Source organism: Bubalus bubalis, chromosome 7, assembly GCF_019923935.1.
Source record: "Bubalus bubalis isolate 160015118507 breed Murrah chromosome 7, NDDB_SH_1, whole genome shotgun sequence".
In the NCBI taxonomy this organism is placed as follows: Eukaryota; Metazoa; Chordata; class Mammalia; order Artiodactyla; family Bovidae; genus Bubalus; species Bubalus bubalis.
Genome location: NC_059163.1, coordinates 73,828,707 through 73,851,339, shown reverse-complemented (window position 1 = coordinate 73,851,339; position 22,633 = coordinate 73,828,707). Strand labels below are relative to the sequence as shown.

The 22,633-nt window shown below is 40.4% G+C and overlaps 1 protein-coding gene across 5 annotated transcripts in view; it reads right to left on the bottom strand.

The window, feature by feature from the left end:
* PPARGC1A (PPARG coactivator 1 alpha) overlaps window positions 1-22,633 on the bottom strand; it is a 409,900-nt gene that overhangs the window by 120,418 nt on the left and 266,849 nt on the right. Inside the window, exon 1 of one of the 5 annotated variants that reach the window (XM_006080501.4) lies at window positions 389-530. The exons of the other annotated variants lie outside the window; for them this stretch is intronic. Within the exon in view, the coding sequence (XP_006080563.1) occupies window positions 389-406 (18 nt within the window). The 5' untranslated portion in view covers window positions 407-530. Of the gene's footprint in view, window positions 1-388; window positions 531-22,633 lie in introns of those variants that run through there. 5 annotated transcript variants of the gene reach the window in all.

Sequence of the window (22,633 nt, the reverse complement as noted above, 5' to 3'; positions counted from 1 at the left end):
TTTTTAATTGGAGGATAATTGCTTTACAATGTTATGTTGATTTTTGCACAATAATGTGAATCAGCCATAAGTATACATATATCCCCTCCCTCTTGAGCCTCCCACCCACCCCCTCCATCTCACCCCTCTAGGTCATCACAGAGCAACAGGCTGAACTCCCTGTGCTCTATACACAGCAATTCCCATTAGCAATCTATTTCACACATGGTAATGTATATGTTTTAATGCTACTCATTCTATTCTCTTTTTTTTCCTCTTTAACAATCCACACATGAAACCTCCAAATCTGAGAAAGATATATATTTTAAATCCTGATAATTAGAAAGAAAATAAAAGCCAAGACATCAGCAGGAGGCTGGGGGCAGAGACCATGTCTCTCCATACTCACTTTCAGAACTGAGTCCATAAATGATAACCCCTAGGATGCATGTCATTCATTTTACTGCAGTGTAAATAGTTGCACAGCAGGTCGAGGGAACACTCACGATGGGGGCTCACACACGCGACTTTTTAATTCACAAGGGCATGGTGACGTGGGAGGGCACCTGGGAGTCACTGCTCAATGAACTCCACAATAGGGCACAGATTTGAAACCCAATCTTAGCCTGATATGGACGTAAGAGCAAATACATACAGTATCATGTGCTTTCCAACAGCCCTGTGTCTCGAGGGAGCTCTATGACATCAGCAGTTCAGACAGGTGGTTCCCTTTCCAACTGTGGAAAATAAAACCCCACTGCAGCGGCACAAAGTAAATATAGCTGTACTGTAATTTTTCCTTGGTGCACTCTCCCTGTGATTTCTGTCCTGTGATGATACTTTATCCAAGGAATCCATCCAGGGCATCCTTCCATGCTAATCACTGATTAAACATTTGCAAATGGGCTGACACTGGCATTCAAGACACTGGTAGAGGATTCTGTTTTGCTGTTCTGGTTGGTAGAATGAGAGTTTTCCGCCTCTCATTGTCAACTGGCTGCCTAAACCTCTGCTGGAATATGTCACCCTCTGTCTCTGTTACTAATACAACCCAAGAAAATGACAGACAAGAGTCAGACCATCTGAAAATCACATGCACAGGGCAGGTCAATACCAATCACATCCAGTTCGAGTCTGAGAACTCAAATCAGCTGAGATGTACTAAGCCCTTTGTGACCACAACTATTTGCTTTTGCATTTAGGAATTATTAGCAGAAGGGCACCCTGTAACTTCTATATAAGATTACTTAATTCAACTTCTGTTTCCCTTTCTGAACATAGATACTTTTACACTCTGACAGCCGCTGGCTCTTGAAGCATTCTCCTTTTTGTTGTATCTCCTTAGAAACACAAATCTTGTTCCCTGGCAGCGGCGGCTCTAAGTGCTGGACCACATGCCCGAACTAGTTCTCCCTCGCAGCTTTAATTCACAGTAAGTGGCATGAAAGGAGGTCAGCCCTTCTCAAAAAACACTCAGAGTTCTTTTCGACTTCAGAATCTATTTTGGAAAGCCACACTCCCTGGTACGTAAAGAGCAGCTTCCCATTTTGAAATTCTGGCTGTAACTACTGACAACTTTATGGAACGGCCCTCAAAGAGGCAAAAGCAGGGTGATGATCACAGTTTCAAGTCGATCGTCATTCTCTCGGGCAACTCCATGAGACAAGCAAGTCAGTAACTGCCATCCCCTCTTTGCCCCCAAATAACCCTTTCATTTGAAAACTACTTACGGTGTGCATACATGTCTTAGATTTCTTTCCTGAGGTGTTTATTGAATGCTTAACTCAATAATACCATCTTAATCCCGAAAGTTTCCATGGCAACCTACTACTGTAATAAACAAGTTTGAAGGATGGGAAATGAAGTACGGGGCTCCTTTTTTCCCCCTCTCCTTCTTCAGCTTTCAAAGAACAGGGTCTTTTCTATTTCTAGAGAACATTCTACCTCTAACATTCATAGTCCACACTTCTTTGACATACAGTAAAAATAATAGCAATAAGAAAATTATAACTAACATCTGGGGAATATTTGCTGTGTGCCAAGCAGTGTACTGTGTAGTTCTGTGGATTATCTCACTTAGTTCTTGCACTAACAGGAGAAGCAAATACTAATATTCTGTCAATTCTAGGGATAAATTCTGAATCTTAGAGAGGGTAACTTTTCTAAAGACAAAAAGTTGGTATGTGCGAGACCTGGAACCTGAAGTCAGTCTTGTCTGACTGAAGATATTCTGCAGACTATGCAGAAATATGGCATTTTTTGCTTGTGCCTTAAAGTCAAATAACTTAGACATCTAGGAGTCTCTCCACTAAGCAGAAGGGGGCCAGAGCTTCACATTCAGAAGCAAACACCAAACTCATTTAGCTAAAACTGCCAGGCAAGTTAAGAAAAGGCAGAGCTCAGACAGGAATACAGTCAGTACATGGTACCCTGCTCTGGCCAGCAGTAACCATACCACAGGTCTCTTTGAATGTGATTTTGCAAATCATTTAAAGGAATGTGCCTTTTTCTGTGGATCAACCGCTGAAGTTAACTTGGGGTGTCTGATTCAGATCATTGAGAGCATCCCCTGAGAAAAAGAAACCCTCATTACAAGGCCACTCTTTTCCCTCTACTCTTTTCCCTAAATGAAATTAAGACTCCTTCTGAAGGTGGCAATTGCAAATGAAGGCCTGATTACAACACATCTTAAGGCCACATGGCAAATCACACTACAAAAAATGTTTTCCATGCCACATATCTACTCTCTTACAAATCTATACCAGGAAGTACAAACAACATGTTTATCTCTCTCTAGAACAGAACTCAGCAAATAGACCGGAACCTTGACTCTAAATACGAATAACTGAATAAACTTACAATATATATTTTATAGACTCTGCTTGAAGTGTGGACAAATACAAAAAGGCTGCATAAGTTAGGGCCATTCAAAACTCACTGTGGTAAAAGTATCCAGAAAGAAAGGCTAAAAAACATGGTTTTCTAATCTCTTGTGATTTATGAAATATCAATAAAACAAACTCCACTGAATGGATTTCAATGTAGGCTTGCAGAATTTTGTGGTGCTGGTTTTGAAACAGTTATAACTAAGACCTCAAGTCCTTGGGTCACTTGGTGGACTAGAAGGCCATCATTCACAGGAGCAGGTTCCAAAGTCAATGGCCCAGAGTTCAAAGCCAGAATAGACTGTGTGCTCTGATATCCTCACACCTCCCAGAGAGTAGAGGAACAAAGGCAAACAGGGACAGACTATGGTCACCTGGGAGGTAGACATGTGTTATTAATTCTGAAATCTCCATGGCCACCATCACCACAATGCCTAAAAAAAAAAATCAAAACCATACTCATTGTAACTGAATAGGAATGAAACGTGCGTGTTTTGGTTTTGCATATTTTGAGGTCTAGTCTGAAGATAATGATTTTATAAAAAGAAACTCACTTTCTAAAAGAGCATTAAGCCAAGTTCATAATCATGATCCCTTTCTAGGTATGTAAATTAAGCTGCTAAGAACAAACACTTTGAAGCAGAATCTAATTCAGATGGACATAGAATACATTGTCTGTGAAGACCGTGCCCTCAGCAAGGAACGCCAGACACAAACACGAGTACAAAACCACCTCTACACCTCCATCCCACAAGCTGAACTGCTTAATTTCTTTGAGTCTTCATCTATCCATCTAGAAAATGAACACAATGCCTACTTTACAGGCTTAACCATGGGATTCCACTGAAGTTCAGGGTGTGTAGGAAAGTGGCTGCAGAATCCAGGTCTCACCTGCAGGGGGAGCTACACAAATGCCCACTTCCTTGTCTGATTTCTCAGATCCAACTATTTCTCTGTCCTCCCACTCCTCCCTGTCTCTCCCTTCCTAAAGCTTTTTTTTTTTTTTTTTTTTGTTAAGTAAAATGTATGCAGTAAAGTTTCTGTACCTATAGGCCGATGGAATAGACATTGAGATTTATGAATATGCAAAGGTGAATGAGGACCAGACTTCATGCTTCCCTCTCTGGGGGTGTCTTGCCTTCTTAGAGAAGAGAGAGTAGAAATGACAACTCAGCTTGGAGATTACAGTGAGTCTCAACTCAATGTGTAACAGAGGCATTTTTAAAGATCAAAGTTTCACGTGAAAGAAAAATCTTGAAAACTCTTAAATGGAAAAAAATGTGATACCTAAATTTATCTCCAATGCCTTAGTCACTGCAAGTTTGGGCAAAGGTATGAGCAAAGAGATAGTACAAATTGCTAACAAATGTCACTTGCTTCAAAAGAAGGAGTGACAGACAATATCTACATTTTCCAGCTTCAAGCATCTTCTTTAGGTATTTGCAGGCAAAATCATTAAGGACTAAATATGAAAAATCAAAATTTTGAAAATGTAGAAATGGGTAAAATGCAGTAATTTCCCATTCAGAAAAAAACAATCAAAAAACAAAACAAACAAACAAAAAAAGGAAAATGTGAAGTTTAGATCACTCATATGCACCAAAGCTCTTGCTGAATATCTGCATCATAAAACTACTGTAGAAATGCCCAGAGTTTAAAATAAATAAAACAAATTAATGGGTGAAATAGGAGAGGAGAAATGTATTCTCAGAATTCATATATTCTTTTTGTAAATATTATCAGTAACCACCATCACTTGAAAAAGGACTAGGGAAGAGGAAAGAAAACACCTTACTGCTTGGAAAATTATCCATGAAGAATCTGTCTCTGTAATTCATGTCCACAGTTGTTATTTATAGTCTCAGACAGTAACTTGAGACTTGCCCAAGGGTGTGAGATAGACTTCCTTCTCCTCCACATGAACTCTGCCTACTAAGTACTAACTGCTCACAGTCTTCCCACCTTGTAAAGGTAGATAAAGTCAATCCTAAAGATAACAATTAAAACTTAAAGTCCTTGCTAAAAAGAGTTGGAGTCAAAGGACGACTTCTGTGCTATAGTGCCACAGCAAAGAGGAAGACACACATCACCAATCTCTCTACACCTAGATACCTGCATGGGGGGGAAAAAAAAAATATATATATATATATACACACATACACATATATATGTATGTATCTGCAAATGCATAGAACACAGGATAAAAGGGGAACCAGCCAGCTGTTATGAGCCAACAAATCAGTAAGAATCCACTATGTCCAAAAGATGGTCCACCAGCATCCCAGGTGCTGAACCTATGTAAGATCATAAAACTTTCTGCCCTAAAACTGCTTATTGTCTAAGAGTGAGTGGAAGGTTGGACTCACAATCAATCAACACACCCACATGTAAACAGAACAAGGGCATGTGTGCTGAGGGAGAAAAGATGGGGGTCAGTTAGGGGCTTGAAAACAGATCTAATTTACCGTATAAACAGCTTAGAACAAGAATGCCAGACAGGTCCTCTGAGGATGTTAGAGGCCCCTGCCCCACATGTGGCTCAGATAGGCTTCCCTGGTGGCTCAGACTGTAAAGAATCTGCCTGCAAAGCAGGAGACCGGGGTTTTATCCCTGGATTGGGAAGATCCCCTGGAGAAGGAAATGGCAACCCACTCCCAGAATTCTGGCCTAGAGAATCCCCATGGACAGAGGAGCCTGGCGGCCTATAGTCCATGGGGTCGCAAAGAGTTGGACACAACTGAGTGACTTTCACTTAATTCTACTTCCTAGGTCCACATGTAATTCAAATAATAAGTGAACCCATCACTAAATTACACATGAGTAGAGATATCCAGTAGAGTTATAACCTTTGTCACAGTAGCTGTCTCCAATGATCACTTTTTGTTAACCACTTTATAAACTGAAGTATAGTTCATTTACAACATTAAGTTAGTTTCAGGTGTACAGCAAAGTGATTTAGTGTGTGTGTGTATGTGTATTATTTTTCAGATTTTTTCCATTATAGGTTATTATAGGATACTGAATATAGTTCCCCATGCTGTACAGTAGATCCTTGTTTACCTATTATATATAGTGGTATTTGTTAATCTAAAGCTCCAAATTTATCTCTACTCTCACCAGCTCCTTTAGTAACCATAAGTTTGTTTTCTGTGTTTATGGGTCTATTTTTATTTTGTAAATAAGTTCACTTATATGTATCATTTTTTTAGATTCCACATAAACATGATATCATATGATATTTGTCTTTCTCTGTCTGACTTAGTACGATCATCTCTAGGTCTATCCACATTGCTGCAAATGGCATTATCTCATTCTTTGAAATAAATGCAATCATCTTTCAAAGGAAAAATTTGTGTGCCCTTGCATGTGTGACCTGCTTTTCTGAGTGCCCTACTCACTAGTTTAGAGTAGTGTTGGGTAATTCTGTGTGGCTGCCAACGTGCAAATAAAGCAAAACAGAGATGTGGTTTGCCAGGACCTTGCTCATCCATCCATGGGCTCGCCAATGAAAGTTCTGGGATCCCGAATAAATGACTGCAAGAGGCATACATGTATGGAAAACGGCATGTGGATTCCTCTAGCTTTGGGGGGTACCTGCTGAGTCCCCAGAAGGGTAAGAGGCAGAAGGAGGAAGGATAAGGAAGGGGAGGTAACATTCCCCTAAATAGGGCTGACCTGGGGACAGAATCAGGCTCTGATACTCCCAGACTCTTTGAAATGAGTCAAGACACTTAATTTCCCTGGGCCTCTATAAAGTAAGGATGACACCACTGCCCTCATGGAGAATACCTAGCGTGGCACCTGTAGGTATTTGGTTAAATGTTAGCTTTCCTCAATACTAAGGGGACTAGAAAATAAAAAGGCCTGGTGACAAATGATGAATCATCCACGGTCCAGAGTTAGCCTGCTAAGGGAAATACAAAGAAGTATAAAAGATAGTGAGAGCCAAGATCTGGTTCTCAACCAGGTGGTGGGATGCAGCTGCTTATGTGATATTATTGGAAATCAATCTTTAACCTATGAAATTCCAGGAAGTAACTAGACCAGAGATAGAAAATCAAAGGTAGTTTAAAAAGGAAATAGGCAGTTTAAAATAAAAAAAAAATACAATCCAAGCTGCAAAGTCCATCATGTACCCACTACCATTCTAAATGCTTGTATACATATCTTATGAAATAGGAATTTTGTTATCCTTTTTTTCAGATGGAGAAAGAGACACTAAAAGTTAACAACCTAGTTTCAGGGTGCATGCCCTTAACCTCTACACTGAACTGCCTCCCTTTGCTAACAGAGTTTTTAATCTTTGCTAACTAAAACTGCAATGTGCTACAGCTACGTAGTGGAATGAGAGCTGGCTAATGGCCTCACAGAGCCCACAGTTTAATAAGGACGATGGAATCTATGAGTCTGGGGCAGCTGTACAAGAATCTGCTGGACAAAGAACAGAGAAGCCCAGGCTGCCCAGAAGAGAGTGGGGAAGGAGAAGCAGGTGTTATCAGAACAGAGCCTTTCTCCCATCTCCCTGCTTTGAAATCATTCTATGTGCACCCAGCACAGTGTAGGGCACACTCAGTGGAAAATTGCCTTTATCATCTTTTGATTATCAAGATAATGATATTGTCTACTGATCTTACTCACAAATATGAATAAAATATGATCTATCCTCTCTCAAGGAGCATATGATCTTGTGGGGCTGGAGATATGCATTAATTCTAATAGGATATCTGAAAGTAATTCTAATAGGACTTCTCATATTAAGTTTGTGGTGATGACTTGAAATCTTGAGACAACAGACATGATATACAATCATAGTCCTGATTATTTATATCACCAACAATTTCTGATAGTTACCTGATGATCTTCCTAATGGTCCATAAGTCTGACAATTTCTGCTGTTACATGTTGATAAACTAGGTTAGGGGGCTCCCCAGGTGGCATTAGTGATAAAGAACCTGTGTGCCAGTGCACTAGATATAAGAGACTGGGGTTTGATCCCTGGGGGTTGATCCCTGAGGTTTGTCCCCTGGAGGAGGACATGGCAACCCAGTCCAGTATTCTTGCCAGGAGAATCCCATAGACAGAGGAGCCTGGAGGGATACAGTCCATAGGGTAGCAAGGAATCAGACATGACCAAAGCAGCTGAGCACACAGTACAAACAAACTGGAATAAAGGATCATGCATTTAATCAAGAAACATATGTTGAAATATAATTAATCAATGATTTTCCATTGGGCGAAAGATGGACAACATCCACCATAGACTAGAGAAATTATGACATGTGAATATGAATTAGCTCATCAAGAAATGTATATTAAAATACATACCAGTAGCTTCTGAAAAGCACTCGTTTTTAAAGAAATGCAGTTCTGAGCACTGTTCAGGAACTGCCTGTCCCACTCCATCACACACACACAAACGTAAAAATCACAAACTGCATAATAACAAAGTGAAAAGACTAAACCACACAAAGGTCATCAAGGTTAGTTTGAAAAATTACCCAGTATGTGAAACTACCTTTTTAAGCAGAAAAATGTCTTAGAAAAGGTTCAAAGAAAGAGAGCCAGAATTCCAGGTGAAGAGATGGCATTTTCAAAAGCAGGTTCTCCGTTGCTAAGCCAAGCTGAGAGGCAACATGACAGACAGAGCCCCAGACAATCGATTCTGAGGCTGACCATGGCTTACAGCCATACAGCCTGAGGAAAGGTATGAAGGTTCTCTGGGCCTTAATTTCCTTATCTATGCCTAGGCTCTTAGGCGGATTTCATAAAGGATCATTGTTTATGTGTCAACTCGGCCAGGCTATGGTGACTAGTTCTTCAAACACTAGTCTAGGTATCACTGTGAAGGTATTTTGTAAGTGTACCTTTTTAAGTAAAGCAGATGACTCTCCATAATATGGGCAAGGCTCATCCAATCAATTGAAAACTATAAGACCAAAAACTGAGGTTGCCCTCAGAGGAACGAACTCTGCCTCAAGTCTGTAGTTTTCAGCCTGCTAGTCTGCCCAACAGACCTGCAGATTTTAGGCTTGCCAGCCTTCCTAATCATGTATATCAATTTCTTCAAATCTCTCATTCTCTCCCCTCCTCCCCTTAACCAATTTAACCAAGAAACACATAATTAGAAAGTATAATTAGCCAATGACTAGTAGTCAATGACCCCCCTTTGCTATCTTAGGGGATAACAGAGTGCTTGACATAGAGTTCACCTTAATAAAGATTCATTCAAGCAATGAACATATGAACAAATGAATGCAATCTCTTCCAGAAGAGATTAGACATCCCACACACGTGTAACCAAGAGCGTATAGAATGCAGGCCCTTCAGCAGTAGTAGCAGTAGTTTAGTTACTTAGTCATGTCTTACTCTTTGTGACCCCCATGGACTGTTAGCCCACAAGGCTCCTCTGTCCATGGGATTTTCCATGCAAGAATACTCAAAAGGGTTGCCATTTCCTTCTCCAGGGGTATCTTCCCAACCCAGGCATTGAATCCACATCTCCTGCATTGCCAAGTGGATTCTTTACCACTGAGCCACCAGGAAAGCAGTATTAGAACAAATGTCTTCTAGCAAAATGTCTACAAGCCTATAAATATAATTTTTAATGAAATTCCAAAAGTAAATTAGGACTTTTCAGAAGAGAAAAATGCAAATAAAATAATGCACAAAGATATTTAAAACACACTCTCCATAAAGATAAAGGCATTGCCTTATTCACCATTATGTCCATAGGTCCAAAATGGTAACTAAGCAACTTAAAAAACATCTGTTGAGAAGGAACAAATACTAGAATTCTATAGCTATGTAAAGGGCTTTCCTGGTAGCTCAATCGGTAAAGAATCTGCCTGCAGTGTAGGAGGCCTGGGTTTGATCCCTGGGTCAGGAAAATCCCCTGGAGAAGAAAATGGCAACCTACTCCAGAATTCTGGCCTGCTGGGCTACAGTCCACAAGGTCGCAAGAGTCAGATGCAACTAAACTGCCACCATTGCTATTAAAGCAAGGTAGGCCATTTTTTCCCTATTTCTTGGTATCCACCCAAACTATTTTTATTCTGAGCTAACAGAACATCATGGAGGAGACACATATTCATTCACCCACCTTCACATCCATGCATTCACAAAACATGCACTGAGAACCTGCCACATTCTGCAGATTGTGCGGGCCTCCAGACTGAATATAAAGAAGAAAAGTCCTCCCTTTGGATCACCACAGGCTGGTAAGTGAGCAGATCCATAAATAAGTATAATTATATTAGTAGAATTTACTGGAGTAAAGCAATGCAGGAGGTGCTAGGCAAGCTAAGAGAATGGACATCTAATCTCTTCTGGAAGAGATTGCGTTCATTTGTTCATATGTTCATTGCTTGAATGAATCCTTATTAAGGTGAACTCTATGTCAAGCACTCTGCTATCCCCTAAGAACACTCAGATCATATAATAAATAATATTAGTAAGGAGTAAATTATATTGAATGCTTACTCTATTTCAGGCACGTTCTAAGCCTTTTACTTAATTTATAGATTTTCTTTATACCACTAAGGAATTGGTTATGTGTTTTCCATATCTTTCCTATAAGACAATCAAATGGACATAAATTTTCATCTTTATTCTTCAAATAGTTATTGATCACAATCATCTACCAACTATCACCACTGTTAAGCACGAATTTGATTAACACATAATTTGTGTCCTTAAATGTAGTAGAAGAGACTGACATATCCAAACAACTACAATATGATACCCATAGCCTAGCAAAGGCTTTGTCATAGGCATAAAGATGCCATCTCCAAAACTTTCCCAAAACTTGAGACTATGATTATGAACTCAATCAACAGAAATGTGTTGAGAGTGGGGCTTTTGTTTGCTTTTTTTTTTGTTGAAGAATTGTTGGATAAAGGTTGCATTAGTTTCAGGCATACAGCAAACTGATTCAATTTATATATATATATATATATATATATATATATATATACACATACATATTCTTTTTCATATTATTTTCCATTAGAAATTATTAAAAGACATTGAGTACAGTTCCCTGTGCTCTACAGCAGGACCTTGTTATTTATCTACTTTGAATACCAGTTGTGTGTATAAGTTAACCCCATACAACTAATTGTTGAGAGTGTTTTTTCTTATCCTTAAGCAAGTAAAACAACCAAAGAGAAATATTGTTAACATGCATGGTAGACAGGTCTTCAAAATCATATTTAAAAACAAAACTCTCTCTTTTTTGTGACTAAGGACTAGATACTATGTTAACTACAGGTCAACATGGCCTGAACTGAACATAGCTGCCTGGATGTCAGCCAACACCAGTGTCTTCTGTCACTGTCCAGGCACTGAGGCTAGAATAAAGTATTGTTTCTCAAGATCTCAGAGCTAAAAGTGTGAGCATAGCAACAGAAGATGTTGACATAAATATCTTGCATTATTGATAAATAGCTTGAATTTGTCATCAATTAACACCAACTATATATTGCAACAGTTTCTAAATGAAGCCTTGTAAATAACTGTAGTTTAATTACTTGAGGAAACTACAACATCCATCAACAGTCACAACTCCTGCTAGGTATTATCACCGTCTTAGTAAGTTTTGCTGTCACTTAAAAAGGTTATAGAAACAAAAGAGGAAATATTTTTGTACTTTAAAAGAAGAAAGACCAATTCTATCCAAGAAACACAAGTCTAAAACTTCTTGGAAAGAAAGATAGAGACAGAGTAAGGGAGAATGAAAGAGAAACACAGAGAGAAAGAGACAGACAGAGAGAAAGAGACAGAGACAGAGAAAGTAGTGAGCATTGGGAAGAAAGCAATAAAAGAAGAGGAAGAGTCCCCAACTAAATCAGAAATGAGATTACTCAACTGTCAATATGAGGAAAAAGAAGGAGAGATTCCACTGAACTCTAGGAAAATGGGCTATTTGGTTTCTCTTGTGCTTTTCATTGACTATTCATTTCTTTGATACTTAAAAGGTATACCCTACCTATTTCTAAAAATGGGATCCTGGATCACAAGTGAAGTTAGACATATAAAACAAGACTATAAAAATGAAAACCAGGTCAAATCAGGTTAAGAGGAGAAAGGAAGTAGACACTCGGTATAAACTTGAAATGCATTATTTTTTTACAACTGAGTTCTGAATTTACTTGAGTTTCCTGGCAGTTTGGACAAAAATAAAAAAGTCTTGGGTTAGCTAAATATTCATTATTCAGTAAAAGGAAACAAGACTTCTCTGAACTCTCCAATACAACTGTAATTCCAGTCTTACCTCCAGCACCAGCCATTAATATTCCCTTTCTTTCCATATTTTTCTTCATAGCATTTATCAGTTTTCTAAATTTTGCATATTTTGTTTATATTATGTCCCCTTCCACTAGAATATAAAGTTCATGAAGATTGGTGGGGGGGGGGGGGGGGCTTTGTTTTTTGTTCACTATTTTATCTCAGTTTCTAGAAAAGTATCTGGCATACAGTAGATTGTTATTGTTGTTCAGTCACTAAACCATGTCCGACTCTTTGCAACCTCATGGACTGCAGCACGCCAGGCCTCCCTGTCCTTCACTATCTCCTGAAGTTTGCCCAAGTTCATGTCCATTGAGTCAGTGATGCTATCCAACCACATCATCCTCTGCCACCCTCTTCTCCTTTTGGCTTCAATCCTTCCCAGCATTAGCATCTTTTCCAATGAGTAGGCTCTTCGCATCAGGTGGCCAAAGTATTGGAGCTTCCAGCTTCAGCATCAGTCTTGCCAATGAATATTCAGGTCTTATTCCCTTTAGGACTGACTGGTTTGATCTCTTTGCTGTCCAAGAGGCTCTGAAGAGTCTTCTGTAGCAGCACAATTCAAAATCTACACAGTAGATGATATATGTATAAATGTTGTCATGGAGTCAAGAGTGATTTTTTTTCTCAATACTGAATTCCAGAAGAAATTTATTATGAAGTCACCTAAATAAATTATGGGTTTCCCTGGTGGTACAGTGGTAAAGAATCCGCCTGTAATGCAGGAGACACAGGAGACACGGGTTTGATCTCTGGGTCGGAAAGTTCTCCTGGAGGAGGAATGGCAACCACTCCAGTATTCTTGCTGGGAAAGTCCCAGGGACAGAGGAACCTGGTGGGCTACAGTCCACAGTGTCGCAAAGAGCAGGACACAACTGAGCACGAGCATGCAAATAAATTATACCAGATATGGCCGTGCTGAGATCAGGAGATAATGCGCTGACAAGCCATGACAAGCACAAAATAAGAGGCACATGCAAGTGTGTAGTGATATGGGAACAGAATTTGAAGCCAGCAGAGCTAATTTCAGCTACCAAGGCTACTCTTCCCACCCTGAGCCTTCTATCAGGTAGTATGGCATAATTGCGAAGCTCATGGCTTCTGAAGTCAAGCAAACTGGTTTTAAATCCTAGTTCTATAAGCTCACATGCTGTGTCACCTTTGACATTTACTTTACCTCTCTGTGCTACAATTTCTTCATCTGTAGAATATAGATAATAATAGGACCTACCTCAAAGGACTACAGTGATAATTGAGTTTATAGATGTAAATCAATCGGAACATTGCCTAACACATAATGGGATTTCCCAGGCAAGAGTACTGGAGTGGGTTGCCATTTCCTTCTCCAAGTAAATCTAACTACTGGCAGTCAATTTGATCTTGGGGCCCTCATTTGTAAAGCATGGATAACACCTACACTTGGAGTCATCATACGGATCTATCTGTTAATGTGCTTAAGTTTTTTAATGGATGACTTTTTTTTTTTATTTTCATGAGCATTCATCATAAGTTTTTCAGAAAATGCAGAAAGATGGAAAAGAGATAGTAAAAGTCCTCTATATCCCAGTAAGCAGTGACAACCACTATTAACATTGTGTTCTGTAAATTCCCAGATTGCTTTCAATGCCATATCTACATACAGATATAGATGTGTCTGTGAAAATATAATTTTTAAACAGGGTTAGACACATACAATATACTGTTCTAAAACCTGTTTTTTAAAAAAACATATCATAGGTGTTATCTCATATCAGCAAATAAAGATCTACATCATTCTATATAATAGCTGCCTAGTATTCCACTGTATGAAAGTGCCTTGATTTATTCAGCCAATACTCCATTCACAGACAGTTAGGTTGTTTCCAATTTGTGAAAGTGCTTGGTAAACTACAAAGTAATATACAAATGTTAGCTATCATCACCATTATTTTTAAAATAAATATCTAGACATCATCATTAAACTTTTGAAAGGTCTTTATTCACTATTTCTTTAACCCCCTGGAAACAATGCTTCGATCTAATTGTATTCACACCATCAATCAAAAAGCATGGCATTTACAGATCCTATGTCTGAACAGGAAAATCATGAACTACTAAATCAGAACTGCTGCTGCTGCTAAGTCACTTCAGTCGTGTCTGACTCTGTGCGACCTCATAGACGGCAGCCCACCAGGCTCCGTCGTCCCTGGAATTCTCCAGGCAAGAACACTGGAGTGGGTTGCCATTTCCTTTTCCAATGCATGAAAGTGAAAAGTGAAAGTGAAGTAGCTCAGTCGTGTCCGACTCTTTGCGACCCCATGGACCACAGCCTACCAGGCTCCTCCGTTCATGGGATTTTCCAGGCAAGAGTACTGGAGTGGGGTGCCAGTGCCTTCTCCAAATCAGAACTAGGGGCAGGCATAAGGAATGTTCCTAAGAGCCCACTTCTCAGTACAAAGGCTGTGTCCTTTCCTGGCACATGCCTCTCACTTACTCTCCTTTGCTCATAGACTAACATCACTCACAGTTTGCCTTTTCAGAATCTGCCCGTAGCTTCAGAATCATTTTGACAACGAATTCCAAGGAATCATTATGAAACAACTGGAACAGGCAACAGTGATGAAATGTATTTGCTCACCCCATGTAGAGAATGTAAAGAAAAAGGTGATCCATGTATGGAACACATGTTGTAAGTGGCAGATTTTGCAGCTATCTTAATTTCCATCATTGCCCCTCCTATATCCTGAGTTCCTTGAGATTAGAAATAATGCCCTGTCCTTCTCTGTAGCCTCACCTTTACCTAAAAGAAAGCCCCATAAGAGCAGACACTTAATAAATGTTGCTCACTTGTGGGTGAGTAGTTGAAATAATGTCTGAAATCCTAGATCTCATGTATTTTACAATCCCATTGATTAATAACTGAATTAAAATACAAGTGCCAACATATTCTCTGAAAATAAAACCTGCCAAATTATGTCTGGTAGAATGAAGTTGGATAGGGCATCCAAATGCATGGAAACAAGTAATTTAGAATTGCTACTTTTTTTTTTTACAATAAATTTTCTCCATTAATTAATGTTGTGATTTAGAGCAAATGTGCATGGCAGGAAACAGAGGGCCCTGCTGATACCAATTTTATAGAAGGAGGGAGCTGTGCATTGAGATATATTAGGGATATTCTACTTCCTAACACAGGTCCCAGCATGAGTTGGATGGATTCAGCTCATAAAATTCTGGCCTTTCACCTCTTCAAGGCAACAATTAACTTCACTGTGAGTCTCATTCATTCAACAAATATTTACTGCATGCCCAGTATATACGAGACACTGCAGTAACACTAGATTTGGAAAGATCCAACTTGAGTAAAAATGATTTAAATTCAAATAGATTATATATAAACATTCCAGGGACCTTAACAATGGGTCGTCATGACTATTCTTATTCATGATTGTCAAAGACAGTTATATATTTTTTTATATATTTTTATCTCCTAATGAGAGTTCCTTGGACTCCAAGGAGATCAAACCAGTCAATCCTAAAGGAAATCAGTCCTGAATCTTCACTGGAAGGACTGATGCTGAAGCTGAAACTCCAATACATTGGCCACCTGATGCGAAGAGCCAACTCATTGGAAAAGACCTTATGCTGGAAAAGATAGAAGGCAGGAGGAGAAGGGACGACGGAGGATGAGATGGTTGGATAGCATCACCAACTCAATGGACATGAGTTTGAGCAAGCTCCAGGAGATGGTGAAGGACAGGGAAGCCTGGCATGCTACAGTCCATGAGGTTGCAAAGAGTTGGACACAACTGAGTGACTGAACAACAACAATATTAAAATAGGAACTCATCACTCTAATCAGAAAGATATTTCTATGCTAACATGGAAATTAACCAACAGATTTCATTGTCACCTATTCCAACTATTTCATACTGGCTACCAGGAACTCACTGCTTTAAAAAATTCAACCATGTCTAAGCATTGGGAAGAGCTCTGCAATCAGTGAGAAATGTCTGCCATGAATAAAGAATGGGACAAGTAGCCAGTGTGTCAAGTATTTGCCATTCCTATTCCACAGGCCTCATGCTGACCCTGCTCCTCTGTTCTGGGCTGTTCTCTCTGGATAACTATTCTACTGGTTCTTTGGGAGTTATGTGAGGATTCATCTAGTTCGTAAGCCATGACTGAACATGATTAAGGTCGAGTGCTACCCTCACTGCACCACCTAGCACTTGATTAGATGCCAAGCTTCACCCTTCTCCAGTTTCTTCACTTGAATATATCTAATTTTTTTCAATAAATCATAAAGCTCACCTGAGGGCAGCAACCTTTTATTTTTATTGTTTTAAATTCTGACAGCACTAAGCACCCTGCTGACTATATCAAAAGTACTCAACAAATATTTTTTGTATGGTTACATGCAGAAAGGGTCAGTTTCAGAGCTCTAAAAACCTGGCTTCCTATACTCACTCTACCCTTACCATATTCATGATTTGTATAAATTTATGTAAATATTGCAGACCTCAGTTTTTCCATCTCTAAAATAGAGAGGTGGCCATAGAAAATCTCTAAGTTCCCAAATCACCCTAGCATTCAATGATGCTATATATGTTAAAGGATATTTTGCCTGAAGGAAAAATTTTGCTGTTTGAAATATCTCTTTTCATCCAAGAAAGGAAGAGATTTTTTTCTTTGAAAGAGAAGTAAATTGTGAATCCTCTTGAGAGGCAGCTCAGCCTTCACTTGCTCTGTATTCCAACTTCTAATAAATGAATGGTGATTCTCTCCTCTTGCTTCAGCCTTTAAAAAAGAGTCCACCCTCTTCCTAATAGAAAATAGAATTTGAGTGATGGCTTTTACACTAATTGGTCAGGAGCCTTAGATAAAATATTGTTATTGACAGAATTTTCTCTTTTTTCATGTACTGATACAGTGGCTTAGCAGAGTGAATAGAGAGTAAATGGAGGACAAATAAAAAGTACCTGAGACTTGAGTCAGATCGGAGGAATCAAGTCAGCACTGTTAGGTGCTTGTTAATAAGAGACCTTGAAAAGAGGGTATAATTGAAGCCAGCATATTCAACAAGACAATGGGAACAAGAAAGCAAGAATCACCAGTGGTGGGTGAGAGGTTAAAAGCGAAGATCCAGAAGTCTAGCTTGTTCTGTTTGACCCTTGAGGTCCACATAGGATCAGATGTAAATGAAATCATTTTAGAGACTATCATTTTTAACTCAGCCAGAAGAGTGGTATGCATAAAGAAATCCCATCACAATCTGTCAAAAACGATCTATTGATTTTTAAAAGATAAAACATAAAATGTTCAAAGGAGCATCGTAAATGTAATGGGATGGGTTAAGATCAAGGGCAGAGACGCTTCTGCCGGTGGGACTGTATTCTCCTGTGGCAGGTGATGAGCTAACTCGGTAATCTACCAGGCCTTTTACCTAAAATAAGAGCCTCTGGTTACTGTGACTGTATTCATCTATACTTTAAAAAGAGGAAAATGGAACCAAGGTTAATATGATGTTAATCCTTATAATGGTAGTTGGTTTATACTGTGGTCAAGCCTTCAATTTGCTACCCCTGAACACTAAGCTACAAAAATGCAGAAAATACTATGCACTGACGGTAACGGAAGCCATGAGCAGGCACGCAGTCCCTCCTGCCCCGCCACCCTCCCCCGCCCCCCCTACCACCCCGACCCCGAGAATTTGATTCAGGCATAAAATGTGTAATCCTTTCATTTTAATTTGGACAAACCAAACCTTCATTCTCCCCCAAACCCTCAACTTGTATATGAAGAATGCTGCAATTATTCCTCTCCTCTTTCCCTCTTACACCACAGCTGTCTTCTTTCCATCTCCCCAGTCCCAGTCTTCCCCAACTTCAGATATGGGGACCTGGGGGCAAGCTGTTCTGCTGGAATCCTTTTATGTGGCCTCTGTGTCCTACAATGTCTTCACTCAGCCTCTAAAATCCTCTTTCCTGGTTGCCCTGCTTTTGAAATAACCAGAGCCAAACCAAACTCAGGTTCCTGTTTGCAAACAACAAAGAGGTTCCTCCCATTCTTCAAACCGGTCCCAGCAACAGGTAGCCTGTCCCAGCCAGAACTCACGTTCTGCTGAGGATTCACCAGCCACACCACCCAGCCGGGGCTTGCCCCTCAAGTAAACAGCCAGGAACCAGAATTACAGCCCAGGGAACTAGGGGTTCTTCTATAAAAAGGACAATTGAGGCCCCCTTGCCATCTTCCCACCTCCCTCCCACTGCCTGTCTCAAAGGGGAGGGAGTGGGCTACTTCACTTTGAGCTTCGGGCAAAGGAACAATTCCTCCCCCACTCGTCACATTCTCCCAAGGAATGAGGCTGACTTTGATTCTTCAGATTACATTCACAATTCAACTCTTCAAGACTTTGTACTCTGGGAAACCGGTAAACAACCCAAGGTTTGTCCTCAGAAAACCAACTCTGTGTGTGTGTATGTGTGTGTGTGTATGTTAGGGAGATGGGGGTGGAGAGTGTAAGGAATTGCACTGAATGAATGAGGAATTCTTCGACTCCTGAGAAAGTTTCCACACAGAGAAGCGCCATGGGAGTGAAACGCCTTGCAATGTAAAACTACTTTTCTCCTGGCATCTACAGTTAGCTGGAGCCAGCTCAGCCGCATGAGCTAACCTGGCTGCCCGAACATTAAACACGAGCACCACACTTGACTCTGGGGCGCAGCAGGCAGCGGCTCTAGTAAAGCCCCCCAGGAACCCGAGCACCATTTGGTTTTGGAAACCACACAATTGTCTGCAAGCGCTGAGATCCCGTCAGGCAGGCAGGTGGGACGGGAAGGGTTAACAAGATAAGTACAGTCTGCGTGGGGCTTCTTTGGATGTTATTGTCCAAGGCACATGGAGTCGGCTGAACGCAAGCATGGTTTTACAGGTGCACATTTCATGGATTCACTGGACTCAGTTTTCCAAAGGAAGTTCAATCCTGAAAGCAGTAATAATAATAGCTTCATGGTTTCAAGGAACATATGACTAAAGAGAATGCCTCTGCTAGCCTCCAAATTATAAGGAGATTCTAGAAATGTTACAGAGCACTTCTAAGTGTGTTAGCCTTGCTTATTACCCATCCACAGGGAATAATATCATTCATTCCACAAATATTAATGGAATATCCACAATGTTCGTGAAATGTTCCTATCATCCTAGAAAGTAGCCAGAGCAGGGAACGATCCCCAGGTTATCGGATCTGGATTTTGACCTTATGAAATCTGCAGTCTGAAGGGGGAAAGAATATACAAATGATAAAAATCCTTCTGTGCAAGGGAGAAATGTCAGGCATGTGAGAAATTGGCCCCTGATGGACTGGGTATTTGGCACTTGAAGAGAAATTGATTCCAGCTGAGGCAAAGTAGATTTCTTAGCTTTGGTACGCAACAGAAGATAGGGAGCCCTCAACATCCCATCACATCAAGAAAGGAGCATCTCCAAGGCTACTTCACTTTCTTGCCAAGATATGCAGGTACACATCCACGTGTGGTCTGAATTTCTATAACCATCCAGGGTTGTCCCTCCTTTCTTGCCCACAGTAACAGCAGGGAGCAGACGTGTTCACACAATGGCTAGGCTTCATTTAAAAAAAAAAAACAACAACTCTGTCATGTTTTAAGAGGATTAGCTTTATTAGTTCAGTTAGTTCACTTTCCTTTGATTTTTTAATGGTAAAAACAAACCAAGAATATAAACAGGAGTTGACTTCAGTCGTCCACAGCAAGGCACTAACTCTTTGAATCTGAGGTGAAAGCATCCACCAGCATTTTAACTCTCCACGTGTTTGTTTGGTTTACTCCTGACAGATACAATGGAATGCTTGCTTCAGTGAAAAACACCCAACTCATTTTCCATCTATGAATGAACAGAAGGCATCCCGTGGCTAAAGACGGATACATATTCAATCCCACTGGAAGCCTGCTGGCTTACCCATGCTCTACCACAATTGTACCCACTCTGGCTTCCACATGTAATTTACTAAAGCTTGCACTGTTTCATGGCAGGGTGATTTATCACTGACACCTCTTTGCCACTTCCACTGGGGGCCACTGCAGTGGGGCAAGGTTCAAGAAAGTTGGCTGAAACCAAAGCACACATTTTATCAGCTAACTATTGCATTTTCTAGTTTTTGACTTTTCCTCAGGAGCTTTTGGTTTTTATTTTGCTGACTGCCATTAACTCCTCCATCGCTGTACAATTCCAGGTTATTTTTTCTGAAAATAATCACACCTCCAGTACAGCGGGGATTTTTGGTAAAAAGATATGGAGGTTACTTGCTTCTGACAACTGAGTTTCACCATGATTTTGAGCATTAGAGAAGTATATCTTAAGACACTGGACAAAAGGGCAGACTGATGTATGGAATTGAGTAGAGAGCCTGAAATGATACACAAATCAAAAGAGGCACCTGAGGAACACAGTCATATGCTTGACTTGCTCCTTTAGAAAACAACTCTGTCCCAGTTGAGTTCAGTTCAGTCGCTCAGTTGTGTCTGATTCTTTGTGACCCCATGGACTGCAGCATACCAGGCTTCCCTGTCCATCACCAACTCCCAGAGCTTGCTCAAACTCATGTCCATCGAGTCAGTGATACCATCCAACCATCTCATCCTCTGTCATCCCCTCCTCCTCCTGACTTCTATCTTTCCCAGAATCAGGGTCTTTTTCAGTGAGTCAGTTCTTCGCATCAGGTGGCCGAAGTATTGGAGCTTCAGCTTTAGCATCAGTCCTTCCAGTGAATATTCAGGACTTATTTCCTTTAGGATTGACTGGTTGGGTCTCCTTGCAGTCCAAGGGGCTCTCAAGAGTCTTCTCCAAGGCCACAGTTCAAAAGCATCAATTCTTCAGCACTCAGCAATGGCACCCCACTCCAGTACTCTTGCCTGGAAAGTCCCATGGTCAGAGGAGCCTGGTATGCTGCAGTCCATGGGGTCGCTAAGAGTAGGACACGGCTGAGCAACTTCACTTTCACTTTTCACTTTCATGGACTGGAGAAGGAAATGGCAACCCACCCCAGTGTTCTTGCCTGGAGAATCCCAGGGATGGCGGAGCCTGGTGGGCTGCCATCTATGGGGTCGCACAGAGTCGGACACGACTGAAGCGACTTAGCAGCAGCAGCAGCTTTCTTTATAGTCCAACTCTCACATCCATACATGAATACTGAAAAAACCATAGCTTTTACTATACGGACGTTGGTTGGCGAAGTGATACCTCTGCTTTTTAATATGCTGTCTAGGTTGGTCATAGCTTTCCTTCCAAGGAGCAAGTGTCTTTTAATTTCATGGCAGTATCTGTTACTTTTATAACTTCTTCACTTGCTCAATCATTAAATTATTTACTCATTTATTCATTCATTTAACAAATGAGCTTAACAAACAATATGAGAAAGATTACCATTTAATGACTACCAGTCATGGAAATAAAAAAGTGAATAAGATACAGATGCTCCTCTCAAGGAAGTCACAGTCCCAAAGGGAAAATGTATCATCAATAAATAGTTTTGATGCAAAAAAAGAAAAGAATGAAATATCTGCTAGAAAAGAAGTACATCAAAGAGTTGTCAGAATAAAAAGGGGTGAAAAGAGTATAACCTGATCAACATATATTTAGAAATAGGTTCCAAAAATGCTCCAGTTGTATAAGCAAAATTTTAACTTGACTTCCTGAGATCAAAAAGAGAGAGAGAGACATCAAATCCAGTCTGCACCTTTCCCCTGAGATAAAATATTTCCCAAAGTTCGCTTTTGAAATACTTTCTCCTTAATTCTACTCCTGCCCTCAACACCTTCTTCATATTTTTATTCTTTTTGGTCTTACTGAAGCCACATAGTTTTCTTCAAGAGGACACAACCCAGAACACAAGGAGAAACCATGAAATCTCCTCCCAGGGTTGGCCTAAACTCTCCTCCTTTACTAAGGAGATGTTATTTCCAAATCTGGGAGGCAAGGGTAAATCAATTTCAGGGCTGGCTCAGTTCTGGCCTCTCCTGGGCACAGCAGAAGTGATAATAAGCTATGTTGAATCATAGTGGTTTTATGATGAAGATGATTAGTCATAGAAGATTGGCTTGACCATCAACTCCATTTTGTAATACTGCAAAATAGGCTGGATATTCAATGGGCCAATCCTAAACTTCTGAGCCTCACTGTCTGTATAGACAAGAGACTTCCCTGATGGCTCAATGGTAAAGAATCCACCGGCAATGCAGTAGCCACTGGAGACTGGGTTTGATCCATGGGTCAGGAATATCCCCTGGAGCAGGAAATGGCGACCCACTCTAGTATTCTTGCCTGGGAGGAGACAGAGAAGCCTGGTGGGCTATAGTCCATGGGGTCGCTAAAGAACTGACATGACTTAGTGACTAAACAACTGTGTAGACAAGTACATTGCCCAACACCTCCTAGGAGATTCTTTACTCCATTTTCAGGAACCATCAGGGCTGTCTGGAGGAAGGGTG